A 19,359-nucleotide genomic window follows, 5' to 3' on the forward strand; every position below is an offset into this window, starting at 1 on the left:
ATTATTGAAATAAACTAAAACAGATATTTGTTTAAATAGTTGGTTGTTTTTTTTTTCATATAAACAGACCCAAAATAAAAGGTTTAATCATTTTCTACCGTATTATTTTTATTATTATTATTCATCTATTTTTAATTTATTTTTAATTTAGTGAGACTAGTCTAGAATGTGTGGACATTAGACACTGAAAGATGGAAAGTGTTTCCTGTCTAAACTAAAATAGATATTTCTTTAAATAGTTTGGTTTTTTTCATATAAACTGACCCAAAATAAAAGGTTTAATCATTTTCTACTGTATTATTTTTATTATTATTATTAATCTATTTTTAATTTATTTTTAAATTAGTGAGACTAGTCTAGAATGTGTGGACATTAGACACTGAAAGATGGAAAGTGTTTCCTGTCTAAACTAAAATAGATATTTGTTTAAATAGTTTGGTTTTTTTCATATAAACTGACCCAAAATAAAAGGTTTAATCATTTTCTACTGTATTATTTGTATTATTATTATTAATCTATTTTTAATTTATTTTTAAATTAGTGAGACTAGTCTAGAATGTGTGGACATTAGACACTGAAAGATGGAAAGTGTTTCCTGTCTGTGTAGCATGTTAGCATTTTAGCGTCTGCTACAAACAAGCTTAAAATATAAACCTGCATTTTTTTTTTTTAAACAATTTTTCTTGTCAAAACTTCAATACTAAAGAGACGTTACAGACGAGCAAATATGGAGGTATTTGGATGATTTCAAGTGTCTTTTTGGAGGATGTAGAGGACAAGTTAGCGCCAGTCGCTACATTAGCATTTTTTTCCTATAACTCTTAAAACAGATTTACTCTAAAATCTGAATTCTGGGCAAACTATCACTTTATTGTTGTTGTCATTTAAAGAATCGATTGATTGTAAAACGTAAAAAATAACTGGAAAATATGTGTAAAAATGTAAATGTATATTTATTTTTTTATTTTTGAGCAACACGAACTGATAAATGCAAAGATAAAGGGGGATCCTTGTTTAATTTAGATCAAAAACATGAATAAAAATTGGTAAAGTACAAGCAAAAAGCAAAGAGTACAAGCAAGAGACTCCATTTTTTTTGTTCAACGTCAGACGGTCGAAGATCATCACATCAAACGTTAAAATAAAATAAATAAAATAACAAACTAAATGTGTTATGATCGGCGAAAATTCACTGTCAACCAACACAAGAATCTATTGAACATAAAACAACGAAATATGGATCAAATTTGTCAAAGCAAGCCAAAGAAAACGAAAGAACTAGAACATAAATACGGTCAAATGGCCATTTTTTGGCCCCCGGGCCTCTCTGCTTAACCTCAATTCTAACTTTAAATTAAAAGATTTGTTCATTTTATTGTTTTTATTCAAACCCACACTTAAGAACAATTGTGAGTTAATTACTAAACATTTGTTTTTGGAGTGTGGGTGGAATACAAGTGTTGTTTTTTTAAGGGTGAATGTTTAGAGAAAAGGAAAATGATAGAAGACATGCAAGCGATGATGTGAAGAAGTGAAGGATGAGGAAGAGGAGGAGGAGAAGGAGGGCAGACGCCTCTCCGGGTAAACAAAATAATAGCTTATTGACGGGGCAGGATTCCCGAGTTACGCTCGCCTGAGCCATGAAACCTCCAATCCTTCCATCACCAAACCACACGCAGCAACTATTTCCATCCGAACGGAACCGACGCGCCGGAGCTTCAGTGGAGAACGACTCGTGGGCCAAGAGCGTTCAGAGGAAAGAAAAGCTGCACGACCGAAAATAATGCATCGAATCACAAGATCTCTAAAAGAGTGAGCCACGTGTCGGCTTTAAACAGCAGTGCTGGGATATTATTAGGATTGTTGATGTGGGCACTAGGTTGTCTTGAGTCATCCACCAGAAAATCACAGTCGCGAGCTCACGTTTGGAAGTTTTTTTTTTACCGTCAAGCTGTTGCTTTTTTTTTTCCTCCTTTAGCTGGATTTAGTGTCCCCCCCCCCGCAACCCTTGAGAGCTGGGAACAATAAGAGAATAAATATATATATATAAAGGTCAAACCAAAGAAGTGTCGTTTCAGCACTGAATACTATGAATAGAGATTTAAAATAATAAAATTTAAAAAAAAATTAAAAAAAGTATTACCAGTAAAATATACTTTACTTTAAACTGTTACAAATCCTTATTATTAATATATATATTTTATTGCGTTTTTATTAGACTTCAAAATGGCTGTTTTGAACAAGCTAAGCTAGCAGGCATACCTCTCTGTTTACAACTGCTTTCCCTTTAAATTTAATTTTTTTAAATAATCTCGCTAAACAAGCAAGTATTCCAGCTAGCTAACATAGCAAACTAGTTAGCAGCTACTTAAAACAACTTGCTAAGCTACTTTAGAAAGTATTCCAGCAAGCATAGCAAACTAGTTAGCAGATAGTTAAAAACAAAGTGCTAAGCTACTTTAGCAAGTATTCCAGTTATCTGACATAGCAAACTAGTTAGCGGCTACTTAAAACAACTTGCTAAGCTACTTTAGCAAGTATTCCAGCTAGCTAACATAGCAAACTAGTTAGCAGCTAGTTAAAAACAATGTGCTAAGCTACTTTAGCAAGTATTCCAGCCAGCTTACATAGCAAATGAGTTAGCAGCTTGTTAAAAACAAAGTGCTAAGCTACTTTAGCAAGTATTCCAGCAAGCTGACTAGTTAGCAGCTACTTAAAACAACTTGCTAAGCTACTTTAGCAAGTATTCCAGCTAGCTAACAATGCAAACTAGTTAGCAGCTAGTTAAAAACAACGTGCTAAGCTACTTTAGAAAGTATTCCAGCAAGCTTACATAGCAAACTTGTTAGCAGCTTGTTAAAAACAAAGTGCTAAGCTACTTTAGCAAGTATTCCAGCTAGCTGACATAGCAAACTAGTTAGCAGCTACTTAAAACAACTTGCTAAGCTACTTTAGCAAGTATTCCAGCTAGCTAACATAGCAAACTAGTTAGCAGCTGGTTAAAAAAAAAAGCTAAGCTACTTTAGCAATTATTGAACGCTAGCTTAGCTAGCTAGACGAGGTAGCGTAGCAGCAACTATTCCAACTTTCTTAAATAGCAACACTTCCATTCAGTTACAAATGTTCTTTACTTCACATTGCAGTAAATTAATAAAAAGAAATATGTAATGTGGGAACTTACCTGCCTCGGTGCTTGGCTTCTGTTGACGGGTTGATCTCAAAATTGCTAATAATACAGTTTTTTTAGAAAGTAAATTATGATTTAATTAAAAAAAAGTTTTATAATCAAATGAATAAAATCTTCTTTTTTTTTTTTAAAGAAGTATATATAGAATTTATAATGACTACAATTGGTTTTAATTATACGTTTCAGGATACGAGTAAAAAAGAAAAGAAAAAGTTTTTCATCAATTCATTTTAACATTTTTGAAAGATCTTGAAATTCCTGATCCTACCATTTTATTTGCTTGAAACCCAGATATCAGCATTTTATTTATGAAAACAACATGTGTTTTGCGTCTTAAACCCTTAAAAGAGTCAAATGCTGACTTTATTTTTCACTTTTATTGACCAATTCGACTTTTTCAATTCAGAACAATTCAATCCTTTTTTTGCAGATGACAACATTAGGCAGATATGCAAGTGTTAATGTTTTAGATGCCTTGCCATTAATTCAAAATAAAATATTTTATAAAGATATCGAATGTCAGCCGAAAACCACAAATATGAAGTTTAGCTGAAGTTGAGCGAGAAAGTGCAACCCAAAGGGGAAAAATCTCGGGGTTACAATAAAGTTGTGTCTCTCTTTGCACATACATAGATACACACTTGTAAGTAGCCACACAACAATATATTTCAGAATAAAGTGAACACTCGTGGCAGGACAGACGATCTTGTTCATCTCCGATCCTCGTTTTAAACCATAAAAAAATGATACGACAACAAACATACTTTTTGAAATGTGCTCCAGGTTTATTAACTTTTGAAAAACAAAACATCTGGTATGTAAAAATGGTATATACACAAACACACACACAGTTTGAAACCAGAAAGGCACTGAGACGCGTGACTATTTGTGGATTAAAACAAACAAAAAAAAAAAACTTAAACAAAAATATTACTTGTGAGATAACTTTCTATTGTGAAACGTTTTTATTTTAAAGGTTAAAAAAAAAAGAGACGCTAATAAGACAACAGTGGTGTTGTTATCGCTAAAACACTTCCTGGGTTTAACTCCCTTTGAGGCGACACTAAGTGTGCGAGGGGGAAACAACACGACGCTAACAAAAGTTCAACTTTTGAGAAAATAAGTTACTTGGAAACAGACGACGGTTTACTGCGGGTGAGAACGATATGGCGTTGATTGTCTCGTGTTCATGATTGCAAAACTCTTCCCTGAATCCACCACGAAGTGCAGGAACTTTTACGAAAAGTGAGTCGTTTTAAGGAGAGGAAGTCCAAAACGCCGCCAGTCCAGGTCGTAACCCCCCCCCCCCCCCCCCCACCACGGATTCAAAAAATAAACTCTGACAGAAACGGAAATTCTTGAAACGTCCTTTTCGCCGACGTTCAGCACCAATGTTTGGACCTTCCTCTGGACACACCAGTGGTCCCGCCAACAGTGCTCTCGTGTGATTGGTCCCCAACCCACTCCCCCCCGCCCCCCCGACATGTCATGGATGCCTCACTTGCCGAGCGAGATGCTGACGTAGGAGGTGGGTATGTAGCCTTCGTCTCCGTTGCTCCTCCGCACCCGAGTCCAGCCGTCGCCTTTATCTTCCTCCACCACCGCCAGAACTTCTCCCTCCTGCATGGAGATGGTGCCTTCACTGGCACCTGGGAAAAAAAAAAAGAAAAAAAAGAGGATGAATATCAACGAGGACCGGAGGAAGTGTGATGGATGAAACCCCCGAGGCGCAGACTTCATTTACAGACAAGCTGAGAGAAGAGAGATTTGGAAAAAAGTTTTTTGGACTTTGTGGCAGGTTTTCGTCGTCTTTCTCTGCCATCCGTGGAGCGAGTGACACGTACTTGGACATATACTTGTACACATACTTGCACGAGTATGTTTCAAACTTCTTCTAGAACAAAAGAGTTTAGGCAAATCCAAAAGTCAGGATTGGGGGCCATTTTTCTCCGTTTTTGTGTCTCACAACTAGGGCTTGATGATACAATACGTATCGCGATACAGTAGCAACAATACAGTGCGATACTGTAGTAACGAGTATATATTTGTAGTATTGTCGAGTACTTGACTCTGGTGTCGCAGAATTTATAGACCACATGACTCTTGACTTTGATTTGAAACCGAAATATGTCCAAACATCAGCTATAAAAGCTGCTGGAGTCGACTGTATCCTCTCGTCCTCAGTCATCCTTTGGACCTCGTGGGATTGTATTTGTTCCTTTAGCTGCGTTGGACGTAATGACTTAAATTTAATTGCATGGAAAAAACAAACAAATACTCTGGATATTTGCATGTTAATTTTAAATATTATTTTTTATTATTTTGTATACGTATATTTTATTACAATATAAAACATAAAGGAGCTATAATGCAAATCAAATATGATTTTAAAAGCCAAAAAATGTAACCATTTTAAAATATCAATACAGTGGTAATGATTAACAACACAGTAGTGTGGGGAATTTTCTATTATTTAATAACAATATTAAGTGTATCAATATTTTTAAACCCCTACTCACTTGCAGTATCGATTAAATTTGGGTAAAAATAAAACTACGACAGAATTTATAATAGAAAAATTAACTTCTCAAGACTCGTCGGAACATAATCGCTCCGAAACCAACATTTGCAAAACTTAGTCTTCATGGTATTTTTTTAAGCCTATTTTTATTTTTAAAAAGAGCAATTTATATTGTGGTACGATTACAGAATGATCCTGAAGGAGGCGCCATATTTATTTACTTAATTATCAACAGAAATAATATAGAAATAATCAAAATTGTACAACTTTTTGCTGATGTATTATTATGGACATTTATACATTCTATGAATTTTAGAAACAATATTATTAGTCGACTATGAAAATATTTTTAAAGGTCGACATTTTTTTTCACGCTAGAATTCATTCGCAATCACCTGTTTACACAAAAAAAATATATATATTTTGTTCCATTTTAACTCATTTTAAATTTAAAACAGTTGGGAATTCAGTCTAATCTAATTCTATATTAAAAAAAAAATCAATGTAAAAATTCAGTCTAAACTAATTAAATGTTGATAAAATAAACGTAAAAATTCAATGTTAAAAAATTCAGTGTGAGAAATGTGACGACTAATAATATTCAATATAATGAACGAAAACAAAGTAAACGTGTTAATAGTAATCCTAGCTCAATCCTTCTTCCCGTGACCTTCCTGTGACCTCTGCAAAAAAACAAATATTTTTGTTCCATTTTAAGTAAGTAAGTAAGTAATATTTATTTATATAGCGCTTTTCCAGACCAGGGTCACAAAGCACTTAAACAATCAAAGCAATACTCAAAAAAAGTACTTTAAAGATCAAGATAATACTGAGAACAACACAGGAGTTCCAGAAAATCAAGGAAAAGCCTGAACAAATAAAAACGTCTTAAGATGTTTCTTAAAGGAGTCAGTAGACTCCATCAAACACAAAGAGAGAAGAAGATCGTTCCAAAGCTTAGGAGCAACAGCCTGAAAAGATTTCTCTCCTCTGGTCCTGAAGCGTGTTCAGGAACCATCAGTAGATTCTGATCCAAAGACCTCAGAGCCCGAGCTGGGGTGTAAGGCTGGATCACTCAGCCATTGTTTGATTTGATTTAACTCATTTTAAACTTAAAAAAAATGCCATGAAAGCTGAAAAAATGTATCAACTCCCAGGAAGTTTAATTCCCAAAGTATAAAAACACATCACATGACACAAGTTTTTTATACTTTTTATACTTAAAAAGTATCTTTAAAACTTTAAAATTCAATTTTTTTTTCCCCCTCAGTAGTCTACAGACCGCTCTGATGCTAGTTTTATCGTTTTAAAATCCAATTTTACTTTAATTGGATTCACAAACCTCCCCTTAACTTCAACAACTTCCATTCCTCGGCAGGAGTGGAGTGAAAGTATCTGGATGTTCTGTTCTATGTTAGTCTTTGTATCCTTTGTCTTTGTTGTTTTTCTTTGTCTTTATCTTTAGACTTAGATTGTATCATCTTGTTCTTTCTCTTTATGTTCTTGTTCTTATTTTATTTTGATTTATTTTTTAATGAAAATTGCTGTATTTTCTGTGGCTATTGGAAAAATTTCCTTTTTATTTTTAGATCAATAAACTTTTACCTTACCTTACCTTATTATAACCAATGGCTGCTCTATCCAACAACAACCAACCTTCCATTTTTACTCTTTAATCTCCTCCCTTCACCATCTCCTGACCCGACGGCGACGTCACACACACCTGGGAAGTTGTACATGGCCGTGCAGTTGCCGATGGGCAGCGTCAGCTCCTCGTCCTCGAAGTCGTCGTCGAACTCGGCGTAGATGGCCTGCGAGGCGTCGGGGGTGCTCTCGTCCGAGTGAGCCCCGTCAGGGCTGGAGAGGAACCACACCCATCAGATGATTGACAGGTGATCGAAGCGCTTCCTCGTCCTCCTCACCTGTGAACGTCGTGCGCTCCGTTGTTGTTGAAGGATTGGGTTTTGTAGCGCAACGATTCTCCTCGACCTCCGGCCTCGGCGAGCCACGTCTGCGGCGACAAACAAGAGTTCGTCGACGACTTAAACCAGGAGACGCTTCGGTGTTTTTTTTTTCGAGGATGTAAGATTTCTTTCGTCAAAATGAAACTCGCTGAGCTTCGAACAGAGAAATGTCAACGAAAAGTCGCGACACGCTTTCATTCGCGGTGAAGTATAGATTCAGAGTTTAATCGTGTTTTTTTTTTTAACGACAAAACTTGTGTGAAAACTATGGAAGTGAACGTGTGACGGCAGAGTTTGAGGGTCTTTTTCAAACACAGTTTCTACTGCAGCAAAAACTCTGTAAAAACTGATTAATTTGAGACTTACTATGTATTTGAAAAAGTGCCCTATTTTTTTTTCAATGTATAAAGAAATCAGTGTAAAATTCAACGGGTGAAATAAGTAAGAAAAAATGTGTGTAAAAAACTTCAGTCTAAACAAATTAAATGTCGAAAAAAAATAAACGTAATAATTCAGTCTAAACAAATTCAATCTTAACTTAAAAATTCAGTCTAAACAAATTAAATGTTTAAAAAAAATTACGTAAAATATTAAATGTTAAAAACGTCAGTCCAAACAAATTAAATGTTGAAAAAAAAAATCAACGTAAAAATTCAGTCTAAACTAATTCAATGTTAAAAAAAATACATAAAAAATTAAATGTTAAAAAATTCAGTCTAAACAAATTAAATGTTGAAAAAAATAAACGTCAAAATTCAGTCCAAACTAATTAACTGTTGAAAAAATAAACATAAAAAATGTAATGTTAAAAACGTCATTCTAAGCAAATTAAATGTTAAAAAATATAAACGTAAAAATTCAGTCTAAACAAATTAAATGTTGAAAAAAATTACGTAAAAATTCAATGTTAAAAAAATTCAGTGTGAGCAATTCGACGTGCAATGTGACGACTAATAATATTCAATGTAATGAACGTAAATAAAGTAAACGTGTTAATAGTAATCCTAGCTCAATCCTTCTTCCCGTGACCTTCCTGTGACCTCTGCGTGATTTCACAGAGTGACGTCAAATATCATTTGTTTCTACTCGGTTTCCTAAATGTGTTGAAACTGAATTTTGTTGAGAACGAATTTTGCACACAGTATTTATTTACATTATAACTTTACACTGAATTATTTACACACAATATTTTTTTTAATTTTAAGTAGGAAAGTAATTTATATCTTAGAGAGCTTTTCCAGACCAGGGTCTCAAATGTATTCATGCATTTAATAATAAATGCACAGGAAATCAATTTGATTTTCAAATTCAAATTCAAAATTCAGTGTTAGAAATAAATATTCAAAGTCTGATGGCAAACATTTACTTCAAACAAATCAAGCTAAGACTGTAGAATTAAGTCAATAAAACGGTAAACAGTGATGCGAGAAAGGGTAGGAAAAAGGAAAAAGATCAAACCTAAGAACAAGTTTTAACAGAAACATTTGTTACATAGTTAAACTATATTAACGACAATTGGCAAATATTTGGTTAAATTTAAGATCTGAAGAAGAGTTTCCTTGACTTTCTATCATGATCTGACACATGGGATGCACAGTTGTATCCAATTCTATAAGAATAGTGCGTTTTGTTTATAAGGATTTTTTAAGAATAAATAAGTTTTAATTCATTTGCAATGTTGTTTTTTTTCAACTACATTATCATAGAATGTACAAAAAGACAAAATAATAAAGAACTATCAATTTGATGTCTTTAATTATAGAAAGGAAAACAAATAAAGACAGCAAAATATAAATACAGTGTAAAAAATACCAAATAAATGTGCCAATAAGATAGTTTAGAATTAGAATCATTCAAATTGTAGATTGAAAATATAAAAGATTTCTGGCGGGAAATGTGCATTTATTTAATATAAAACATTAAACGTGTTAGGAAAAGAAACAGAAAAGCCTTAAAAATACAAAATAATCATATATTCGATGAACATAATCTAAAAGGCATAGAAAATAGTTTATAATTCTAAATCTTTTTTTAGATTTTGTATTTTAATAAAATGCTTATTTTAATAATAATAATAATAAACATTTAAAATATATTCATAAGAAAAGTATGGAAGGTTTTAAAACATGGTGGAAAATGTATCTTTATAATTGTGTTTGAAGTAATTTTTTTAAATTGAACTTTTCAAAGTCGTCTCTCTAGTAATATCACTTTAGAACCGCCATGACGGATCATGATCGCTAATCCCAAATTGGTTTCATCGGAATGTTCTAAATGGGTCACATGTCTTAAACATCCCGCCACGATAAACCCATGACTCGGCAGAAATGACGGTTCCTAAGACTCAAAATTAACGTTTTAAACGACTTAAGATCACTTCAAACTCTCGCAGACCACGATGTTGGGGGAAAAGAGACTCCAATCTTTTTTTACCTCATACTTGCTGAGTTCTCCCCGGAGGCGCTCGATATTCTGGGACGTCTGGCTGATTTGGGATGCCAGACTGGCAGGATCCCCCATTTGAGGATTCTTCTCGTAAACATCCTTCATCTTCCCCAAGGCCTCGCTGCAGAGGGGAATAAACAAGGCGGGCGCCAGAGCGACTCCATGACTTGTGGCGTCTCGCGTTTGTGACAGAGACGAGGACTTGAGATTCATGAGAAGTCGACGCACCTCTGATCCACCTCTTTCTGCAGCTCTTTGCAGATTTCCTCCAGCTTCTGCTGGAGCCTCTTCCGACGCTGCTCTGGAGGAAGATGGCCGAAGTCCTCCGTCACCATGGGCTGCAATTCAAGAGTCCGAACTTAATGAGAATCCAACAAAGCATTTCATTTATTAAACCCAACAGAACCCTTAATTAACCGCAACATTATGAATTTAAATAAATAAAATGTAGTTCTTGGTGCAAAGGTAGGTGGTCATAATGTTATGGACCATTAGTGCTCATGTATTATTAGGTTCATGTGATAAAGAAATGTTTCCAATGTTTAACTTGCACTTTCATTTATTACTTAAATATATTTGTTTAATTCCTTTTTTCTACCATTTATTTATCCTTTTTTTATGGGCATTGGTTTCATATTTTTCATAGTGATTTTATATTCAAATATTTTAAATGAAATGTTATAATATTAATTAATAATATTATTGTTATTAATATTAAACTATTATTTTATTACTTATTATAACCTTTTTATTTTATTTTCATTGTAAAATAAAGTGCATGAAATATGTAAAACAATTTCATAATCTTTAAATTAAAACAATTTAAAATGAAATTATATAAAATTCAATTAAGTTTAAAGCTTATTTTGGACTGTCATTTTATTTCTGTTATTATTATTTTTTAAAGTTTTCCCATCATTTTAAATTATTTATTAGCCCCTTTCTCCTTTTGGCTTGACGGCCTTATATAAAGGTCACAGTATAAAAGTGGCCCCCGAGGAAATTTAATATCAAACCCCATTTTTCTTCTTTTTTTTTTTTTTTTAATTGTAAAATATATGAAATATGCAATGTTTCTTTTCTTTATAATCTTTAAATTAAAACAATTTAATAGGAAATTGAATAACCAACCCCAGTTTTCTTCTCTTTTTTTTATTATAAAATATATATAATATATGGACATGTGTTTTTATTTCTTGACCATATTTGACAATATTTAAATTAAATTATTTGAAATCAAAGTTTTTTCAAGTATTATTATTTTTATTTTTTTTAAAGCTTTCCCATCGGATTTAACTATTTACTCATCCCTTATTTAAATAGCTGCTGTATGTAGTAAAATACCATCAAATAATTAATTTAAAAAAAAATCATAAAAGCCTCAACTGTCGCTCAAAAGAATCAGAAATTAGCTGCTTCTGTCTTTTCGTGTAGTTCCGTCCTCCACCACCAGATGGCCACCTCTTCAATACAAATATAACGAATAAGCGATTCAGTTCTTAAAGTGAGTTTTACTAGTTTTTTTTATATACATTTGATCGAAAAGGCGGCCATGTTAGCATCACCAACCCAAACCCTGTGCACCAGTTTCAACCATATTACCGTGATTCTCTCTGGAGTAAATTTCTGAAGGAGAGAAAAACACTTTATGTACAAACAGTTCATTTTTTAAATAATATTTCTACACATTTTAAAAAAGAAGCCGACAACGAAACACGTTCTCGTGTTTTTTGTTGTTGTTTTTTTTCATCTCAATCCTTCTTCTGCTGCTGCTGACTCACCGATCTCCTGAGAGTCCGGAAGGACGAGATTCTGGGTTTGACAGTCTTATTGATCTCCTTCAAACAGTACGACAGAGGGTCCCGGGCAAACTTGGGGGACGGGGGTCCGTTAGCGGGCGACGGGGCGGGAGGGGTCGAGAAAGGTGGGAGCGTGGAGGGGGAGAGCTGGGGAGGTGGGGAGAGGGACCACAACCCCAAAGTATCCCAGCATGAGGTGTCCAGGCAGGTGGTGCAGTGGAGGGTGGGGGGGGGGGATTAAAAGTAAGGTGGGAGGAAGAGAGGGAGGGAGGACGAACAAACATGGTGACAAGGGAAAGAAGAAGACACTGTCAACACCATGAAGCACACCAAGAAGACAAGAAGATGACCATAAAGCCCCCGCGTACCAAAAAAAACACACTTTTATCTCGTTGATAAGAAACACAAAACACAGCAGAGAAAAGAACACAACAAGCAGACGCACTTCCTGTGTCGTCACTCATCTAAACAATAACAACAATAACACATTTAATGTACTCTTGTTCCTCTAAATGAGTAGTTTTAGATGTACTTAGTTACTTAACACTCTCCTCAAATATTGATTTAATATACAGTTCATTATCGTTTATATTTTAAATCCCATATAGAGTACATACTTTTTTAATTTAAAACTTTTATTTAAAACCGATGCCAAAAGTATTATCCAATGAACAATAGTCTCCTAAAGTAACGCAAACAAACTTTAGTATCTGTTTTTGTTATGTTTAAATAAAAAACATTTATGATTAAACATCTTGAGCTAAGATAAAAGAAAGGGCGGCCCGGGGGCCACATGCGGCTCTTTTCACTGCATGCCTGCGGCCCTAAGGAGGTAAAACTGTAAGACTGATCAGTTAGAAAATGTATTCAACAAAATTGTATTTTGTACTTTCACTCATTACTAGTTAAACATACATATTTGTGTTCATTTGTTTTAAGATCTCTTTAGTTTTTTTGTCTGTGTGAACATTTTCCTCTCAGACTAATTTTAAAGGATCTAAAAAAAAGAGTGTTTTATATAATATTTACATGTAAAATGATGAACCTTATTTAGCTTTTTTTTAAGAAAACTAGTTTAAATCATAAAGAGGCCGTCCTTCTTTTTTACTTTTTTTTTTTGGTTCGACGATCCCTTAGCTTGACAATCCCTCACAACAGTGTTAACGTGACCCCTAAATTTCTCCTATTTTGGACTGGTCAATTTACTTTGAGTACTTAAAGGTGGGGTAGATGACGTTCAAAACGTTACGACAGAAAATAAATATTGGACAATGTTTTTCAAATGGAACTAAAATCGTTTTTATTTTGTTGAAGAGCATTTTAATTAATTGGATTTAATCAAAGTTTTAAGTAAGTAATATTTGTAGAGCGCTTTTCTAGACCATGCGAGTTCTTCTACTGGAGCGGATCAAGCAATATAGTAAAAAAGAATATGTTTGAGAATATTCTTTCCACCTCTAGGTGCTAAAATATATGTATATATGTTTTAAATTTTTAAAAAAAATTCTCCACTTTAGGTGAAACCTCACAGCAACCATGTGTTTAGAAAATAATCCATCGACTCACTTTCGGCCGTTTAGGACACGCATGGAACCTTCATGATCAAGAATAATGAGGAGTTACCGGTGAGCCGGTGTGAAGGAGGTTCTTAGTGTAAACGGAGAGGAGTTGCTACGACACTATCATTACGGGGAAGGTGCTACTTTACCAGAGAGTTATTGACGACTAAGTACAGGAGAGCGGTCGAAACGACCTTAAAAAAAAAAGAAAAAAAAAACCGGCTCCGGCCATTAGTCCGACTATTCATACGACTAGAGGCTTGATTGGGAGAGCATGACTGATGACACAGGGTAGTGAGCTACACACACATTTAACACACACACACACACACACATATAAACACACAGAGCAGTGCACAGTCGGAGTCTAAGCAAGTCGGGCATGCAGAGAGAGTTGCACAAGCAAACACTGCAGGGAAGAATGAAGGAGGTTTCAGTGCGATGGAGAGACTGGAGGGGGGGGGTGGTGGTGGTGGGGGTCTGGATAGTTAGTGGTCAGCCGCTCATTTCACCAGTTTAGACGCCACAGATAGAGATCTCCTTTGAGCACCAACGTTCTTCAAAATAAACCCCCGAATCTCCGTGACCCGACCCCCGGTAAACCTGGTGTCGTTTTGGGGGGAATCACAGAGAATTCATTGTGGCGCTGATGCCACATTCTGCGCCGAAGAATGGAGGCAGTGTGTGTTTGTGTGGATGGGGTTTTTGTTTTTTTTCGGGGGGTTGTTTCGGGGCTTGTTTAGAAAGCACGAGCGCAGCAGATTGTTGATGCCCGGCGAACTATCGGTACCCAGGTGGAGAAAGAGAGGGTGAGCGGCTGATTCACTCCGGGGGGCCGGGATTCATGCAAAAGGAGGGGGCAGTTCTAGAGGTGTGTGTGAGTGTGTGTGTGTGTGTGTGATAGAGGGACATGCTTCTGGAGGTCCAGTAAAAAGAGTTCTGGATGTGTGTGAAGCCACAAGTAACATCACGACTGCTCTCCACAGTAGCTCTACACGTCCATCACGATGCATCAAACATGCGCCGACTTAGCAATTTTCCTTCTTTTCAGTCCAATAATGTATCATTTATCTGCATGATCAGTGGAATTAATGTTTATTTTTGCTATGTTAGGTGATGATCTGAGTTTCCTGATGGCTTTTGTCGTTTCAGAGTTGACATTTATAGAGTTTTAAGAAGAAGAAAACGATGGAGTGTAACTTGCTAATGTTGCTAACTAGCTAATGCTAACTGAGAGAAAATCTTGATACTCAACTCCAACTTTATTTATAAAGCACTTTAAAACAACAGTACTTTTTTCTTTTTTTTACGATACTGTATCAATGTTCAACTGCATTGTATCAATTTGTTCTCGCTTTCAAAATTTCACCTTTTATTTTTTAGCATATTTGACGGTTAAAATGTATATAAAATTTTCTAATTATTCTATTTTTTTAATTTGCAATTACCATGCAACTATTTACAAGGTTGTTTTCATTTTTGTGTTGCTAGATGGCAGCAATGATTCCGCAGCTAGAAGAACAATAAAATCCTGCTAAGATCCCGGCGATGACTGAGGACGAGAGGATACGGTCGACTCCAGCAGCTTTATAGTTATATACTGTAAACTAGTGTTTAATAATTGAAGATAATAAATACAAAATTAAGCTGTCAGATAGAGCGTGTAAGAAAATGTCGATTAACTTAAACATTGCAAAGTTTTTTTTACGATACCATATTGACATTAAACAGCACCATTTCATTTTTTGTTTTGTTTTTTATCTTTAAATTACGTTTAATTTAATATTCATTGACTTTTAACATGCAAATATTCACTGCGATAATTATATTAACGGCCGCAAGATATTAAGTCATTCGCAGTTACAGGATCAATGAAATCCCGGCCATGACTGAGGATGAGAGGACACAGTCGACTCCAGCAGCTTTATATAGTTGTAAACTGTAAACTAGTGATTAATAATTGAAAAAAAAAAATACAACCCTCTATCTGACAGCTTTTTTTTTGCAAGAAAATGTTGATACACTTAAACATTACATTTGCCTTACAATACCATATATATATTAAACAAGACTATATCATTTTTTTTTTTTCTGGTCTTCAAATTACGTTTAATTATATATTTATTTACAATTAAAATGCAAATATTCACTGCGATAATTACATTTCCGGCCGCCAGTTATTACGTACTTCGCAGCCAACAGGGTCAATGAAACCCCGGCCATGACTGAGGACTAGAGGATACAGTCGACTACAGCAGCTTTTAAAGCTGATAATTGGACTATGGTGTTTGAAAAGTTTCTAACATCATAACCAGTTACACTCGGAAGATTTATGATGTCCGATATGCACATCTTTCTATCGCAGTAGCGCTATTTAACCTCTAGAGGGCTCTGCATAAACTCAAACACCAACGACCTTAGCAGTTGAAAAGTTTATATATACAAATTACTCTTGTAGACCTACTTTAAATAGGTACTTAATTACAGCCAACATACTTGATAAATAACAATTTATTTTACCGTATTTTTCGGACTATAAGGCGCACTTAAAATCCTTTTAATTTCCCTTATAAATTAATTCTGATTGTACACAATGCTCAGAAATCTTTCCAAATGTAGAAATATAATAGTCCGTATATTTCCAGTTAACACAGGGATCGGAAAAGAAGCTTTGACTAGCGTCAACACAAGTTCGGGAGCTGCTGTCACAACACAACAATAACACTCGGGCGATTCTTACCTTGCTCTTTTTGCTGAACAGCCAAAAGTTTTTGCTTCTGTTCTTTCCCAAGAGGTCCATGGGACCCTTGGGCGTCCCGAGACTGCTGTCCGACGAAGTCCTGTTGATGCCCCGACTGTAGTCCTCGAACTCCAGATCTCCGGGACGCTCGAAGCCCGACTTGTTCTGCTCGATCAGAACCAACGAGTCCTGCAACCCAGAGATTAGAAATAATCTGAGGCGCAAAAAGAGAGAGAGAAGGTCGAGACATGGTTGAACCCGCTCACGTTTTTCTCGTTGACGTTGGTGCCGGCTTTCGTGATGCCCTCCAGGCACTTGCCGATGATGGGCATCACATGTTTCTCCGTGTCCGAGAACAAGATGTAGCCCTGAGCCAACTTCCGCACTCGCTTCTCGTCCAGATCCTGCACTTTCTGTCGAAAACACACACACGGACTTGAGTTTGTGTTTAGTTGTACATTTTGTTCATTGAAAATATTTATTTTACTACATTAATAGAATCTATGTATTAGAGGTTTTTGGACTTTTTTATTTAGTCATCATAAAACAAAGATTTCGGTTTATATAAAAAAAATAGCTCAGGTCAAGATTAATTATTATTGAGGCTAAAAAAAACAGCCTTAAATAATTAAATAGTAAACTGATACTTGAATATATTTTAACTTTTGTTTTTAATTATTCAATTAAAATTAATTCAGTCTGATTAAGTTTCACATCCCTGGTTTAGTAAATATCATCCATTTACACATAAAGAAACCTGGAAAAACAAAAAGATAAACTTAAGAGTGAAAAAAGAAGGGAATATGCTTGTAAAATAAATAAAAATTGAATTAATATTTCATTTTATTAAACCGCTGTCAGTCAAGGAATGATCAATAACCGTGATCTCATCAATGTTCAAATATAGAATAAAAAGCATCAATATATCATCATTTATTCCATTTAATTAAATCGTTTTATTCATTTTCAACACAATATTATATTTATTTTATTACGCCTTCATTTATAATTAAAAGTTTATTTAAGTTTTATTTCAAATACATCTTAATTAACTTGGATGTGGAGTGTTCCAAAAAATCAAAAGTTCACTACAAAGAAAATGTAGATTCACGATAAAAGGTACATCGTTTGACCTTTAAATATTCAAAACTACCATTTATAGCGATTGATTGACTCACGTTAAAAATCAGTGGCATGTCGGTAAAATAAAACTGGTTCTGTTCCTTGTTGAACTTCTGAAGCTGGGCGGCGTAGTCGTTTTTACACTCCTCGGCTATGTGCGTCCTCATGTGCGACTGTTGCTTCGCCTGGAAGAATCAAATAAAATCGCTCATTCAATTAATAATTATCGTTTGAGATAAATAATCGAGTCGTTACTTTTTCTACGTCCGCCTTCGTCGCGTTGATGTCTTGGTCCGTCTTGTCGGCGTACTGAGCCGCTCGCTCGGCTTCTCGCCATTCTCTCTCGAAGCGCTTTTTACTCTGCAGGGGAGCAGAATAAAAAGAACAATCACTCTCTATAAATCTTTTTAAAAAGATCATAGATAAAGGGAAAGTAACATTCGCAGTAATCGCTTAATGCCTCCTGGACCATTGACAGAAGAACATTCTTTCCAGCAGGACCAGATGTTTGCTGGGAATTAAAGACCTATTTATATAAATACAAAAGACTTTTAAATGAGATCGTTCGACATTCCATCAATCAAAGCATGTTCTGATGGTTTACTCAGTGGAGGTACTTTTATACCACGTTCCATTGGTATTGAGAGTCAGCACTGGGTGCTTGTAAAAACCTTAAGAGCTCAGTGAGGCTGCATTCCACTTGTGATAGTTGCTGACTAGTCAGACCCCAAAACCCTATTAACACATGCTCTACTCTATAAATCTCATCCTAGTTAAATTAATTTATGCCATTTATTGGTTCGACAAAAGTCATTTAAAAGTTTTAATCAACGTTTTTTTTTACAGCAGTCACGTAGGTATTTAAACCTGTGTAAGGGAGCGTCAAAAATCATTAACATGAAAAAAAAAAAAAAAAAAAAATTGGATAAAAAAAGGTTTAACTATGCCATGATGTAAAAAAAAAAAAGTGAAAAACGTGCATTTTAATTAAATAAAGTAGAACGTAAAACATGTAAGTATGACCTAAGAATATTTAAATATATATTGATTATATATACAATTTGTTGCAAAATAGTTTGAGGGATAACCCCAAAGTGGTGTATTCAAAAAAGATCTTTAAAAAGTTAAATAAATAACTGAACTAGTGATTAATAATAAAAGATAATAGGTACAAAATAAAGCCGTCAGAGCGAGAGGTTTAAGAAAATATGAATACGCTTAAACGTCGCAATCTTTTTTCCTTGACAATTAATGTTTAAAAATATTATATATCTAGTTTTTATTTTACTTTCAAATTCCGTTTAATTAAATATTTATAATACTCAAACATTCACTTCGACAATACCATTTACTCCGCGAGATGGCAGTAATCTTTATGCCCTCGACAGCTCGAGTAACAATGAAATCCCGCGAGATCCTGTCGAAGACTGAGGACGAGAGGATACATCAGCTTTAAAACATGATGTTTGGCCATAGTTTGGTTTCAAAACAAATGAAAGCAGTTACGAATTCATCAAGAGTCATGTGGTCTGTAAATTCTGCAACACCAGAGTCAAGTACTCGGACAACACTACAAATATACCCTTGTTACTACAATATCACAATGTATATCCGCATCTTTTCTGCAGTATCTTCATACGTATCGCCAGATTCTTGCCAAAAAACACATCTTATCAGAAACATGTCTACAAGTTCAGTTTTTATTCTCCAACTTCACAAGACCATACAAGTATAGTGAAGGGGCCGCATTTGGCCCCCGAGCCGCACTTCGACCAGGTGCAATACGAAAAGAGGGAGTGAAAATAAGATTTAAAATGGTCAAAAAGATGTTTTACTCAAATACAAATTTGAAATGGATGGGGTTTTAAAGGGATGACGCAGGACTTACACTGTCGAGCTGCTTGTAGGTGGTCTCCAAACTCTGCTGGGACTTCTTGGCTTCCATCAAATACTGTCGGGAAAAAAAAAGACAAGCGTGAGGGGAGGAGGCTTGAATCCTGCACCAGAGCGAGGACGCCGTTT

The 19,359-nt window shown here is 35.0% G+C and overlaps 1 protein-coding gene across 4 annotated transcripts in view; it reads right to left on the bottom strand.

The window, feature by feature from the left end:
* Nucleotides 1-3,948: 3,948 nt before the first annotated feature.
* trip10a (thyroid hormone receptor interactor 10a) overlaps nucleotides 3,949-19,359 on the bottom strand; it is a 31,357-nt gene continuing 15,946 nt past the window's right edge. The window contains exons 5-16 of one of the 4 annotated variants that reach the window (XM_087809770.1): nucleotides 19,226-19,288; nucleotides 17,593-17,697; nucleotides 17,394-17,522; nucleotides 16,482-16,628; nucleotides 16,216-16,404; nucleotides 11,899-12,063; nucleotides 11,720-11,743; nucleotides 10,346-10,455; nucleotides 10,106-10,238; nucleotides 7,631-7,719; nucleotides 7,432-7,565; nucleotides 3,949-4,836 (exon numbers count right to left, since the gene is read on the bottom strand). In XM_087809770.1, coding sequence (XP_087665896.1) covers nucleotides 4,685-4,836; nucleotides 7,432-7,565; nucleotides 7,631-7,719; nucleotides 10,106-10,238; nucleotides 10,346-10,455; nucleotides 11,720-11,743; nucleotides 11,899-12,063; nucleotides 16,216-16,404; nucleotides 16,482-16,628; nucleotides 17,394-17,522; nucleotides 17,593-17,697; nucleotides 19,226-19,288 — 1,440 coding nt within the window. In that variant the 3' untranslated portion in view covers nucleotides 3,949-4,684. The remainder of the gene's footprint in view (nucleotides 4,837-7,431; nucleotides 7,566-7,630; nucleotides 7,720-10,105; nucleotides 10,239-10,345; nucleotides 10,456-11,719; nucleotides 11,744-11,898; nucleotides 12,064-16,215; nucleotides 16,405-16,481; nucleotides 16,629-17,393; nucleotides 17,523-17,592; nucleotides 17,698-19,225; nucleotides 19,289-19,359) is intronic. The other 3 variants (XM_087809772.1, XM_087809771.1, XM_087809773.1) reach the window with 3 other exon arrangements.

This window comes from Callionymus lyra, chromosome 15 (assembly GCF_982586985.1).
Source record: "Callionymus lyra chromosome 15, fCalLyr1.hap1.1, whole genome shotgun sequence".
NCBI lineage: Eukaryota > Metazoa > Chordata > Actinopteri > Syngnathiformes > Callionymidae > Callionymus > Callionymus lyra.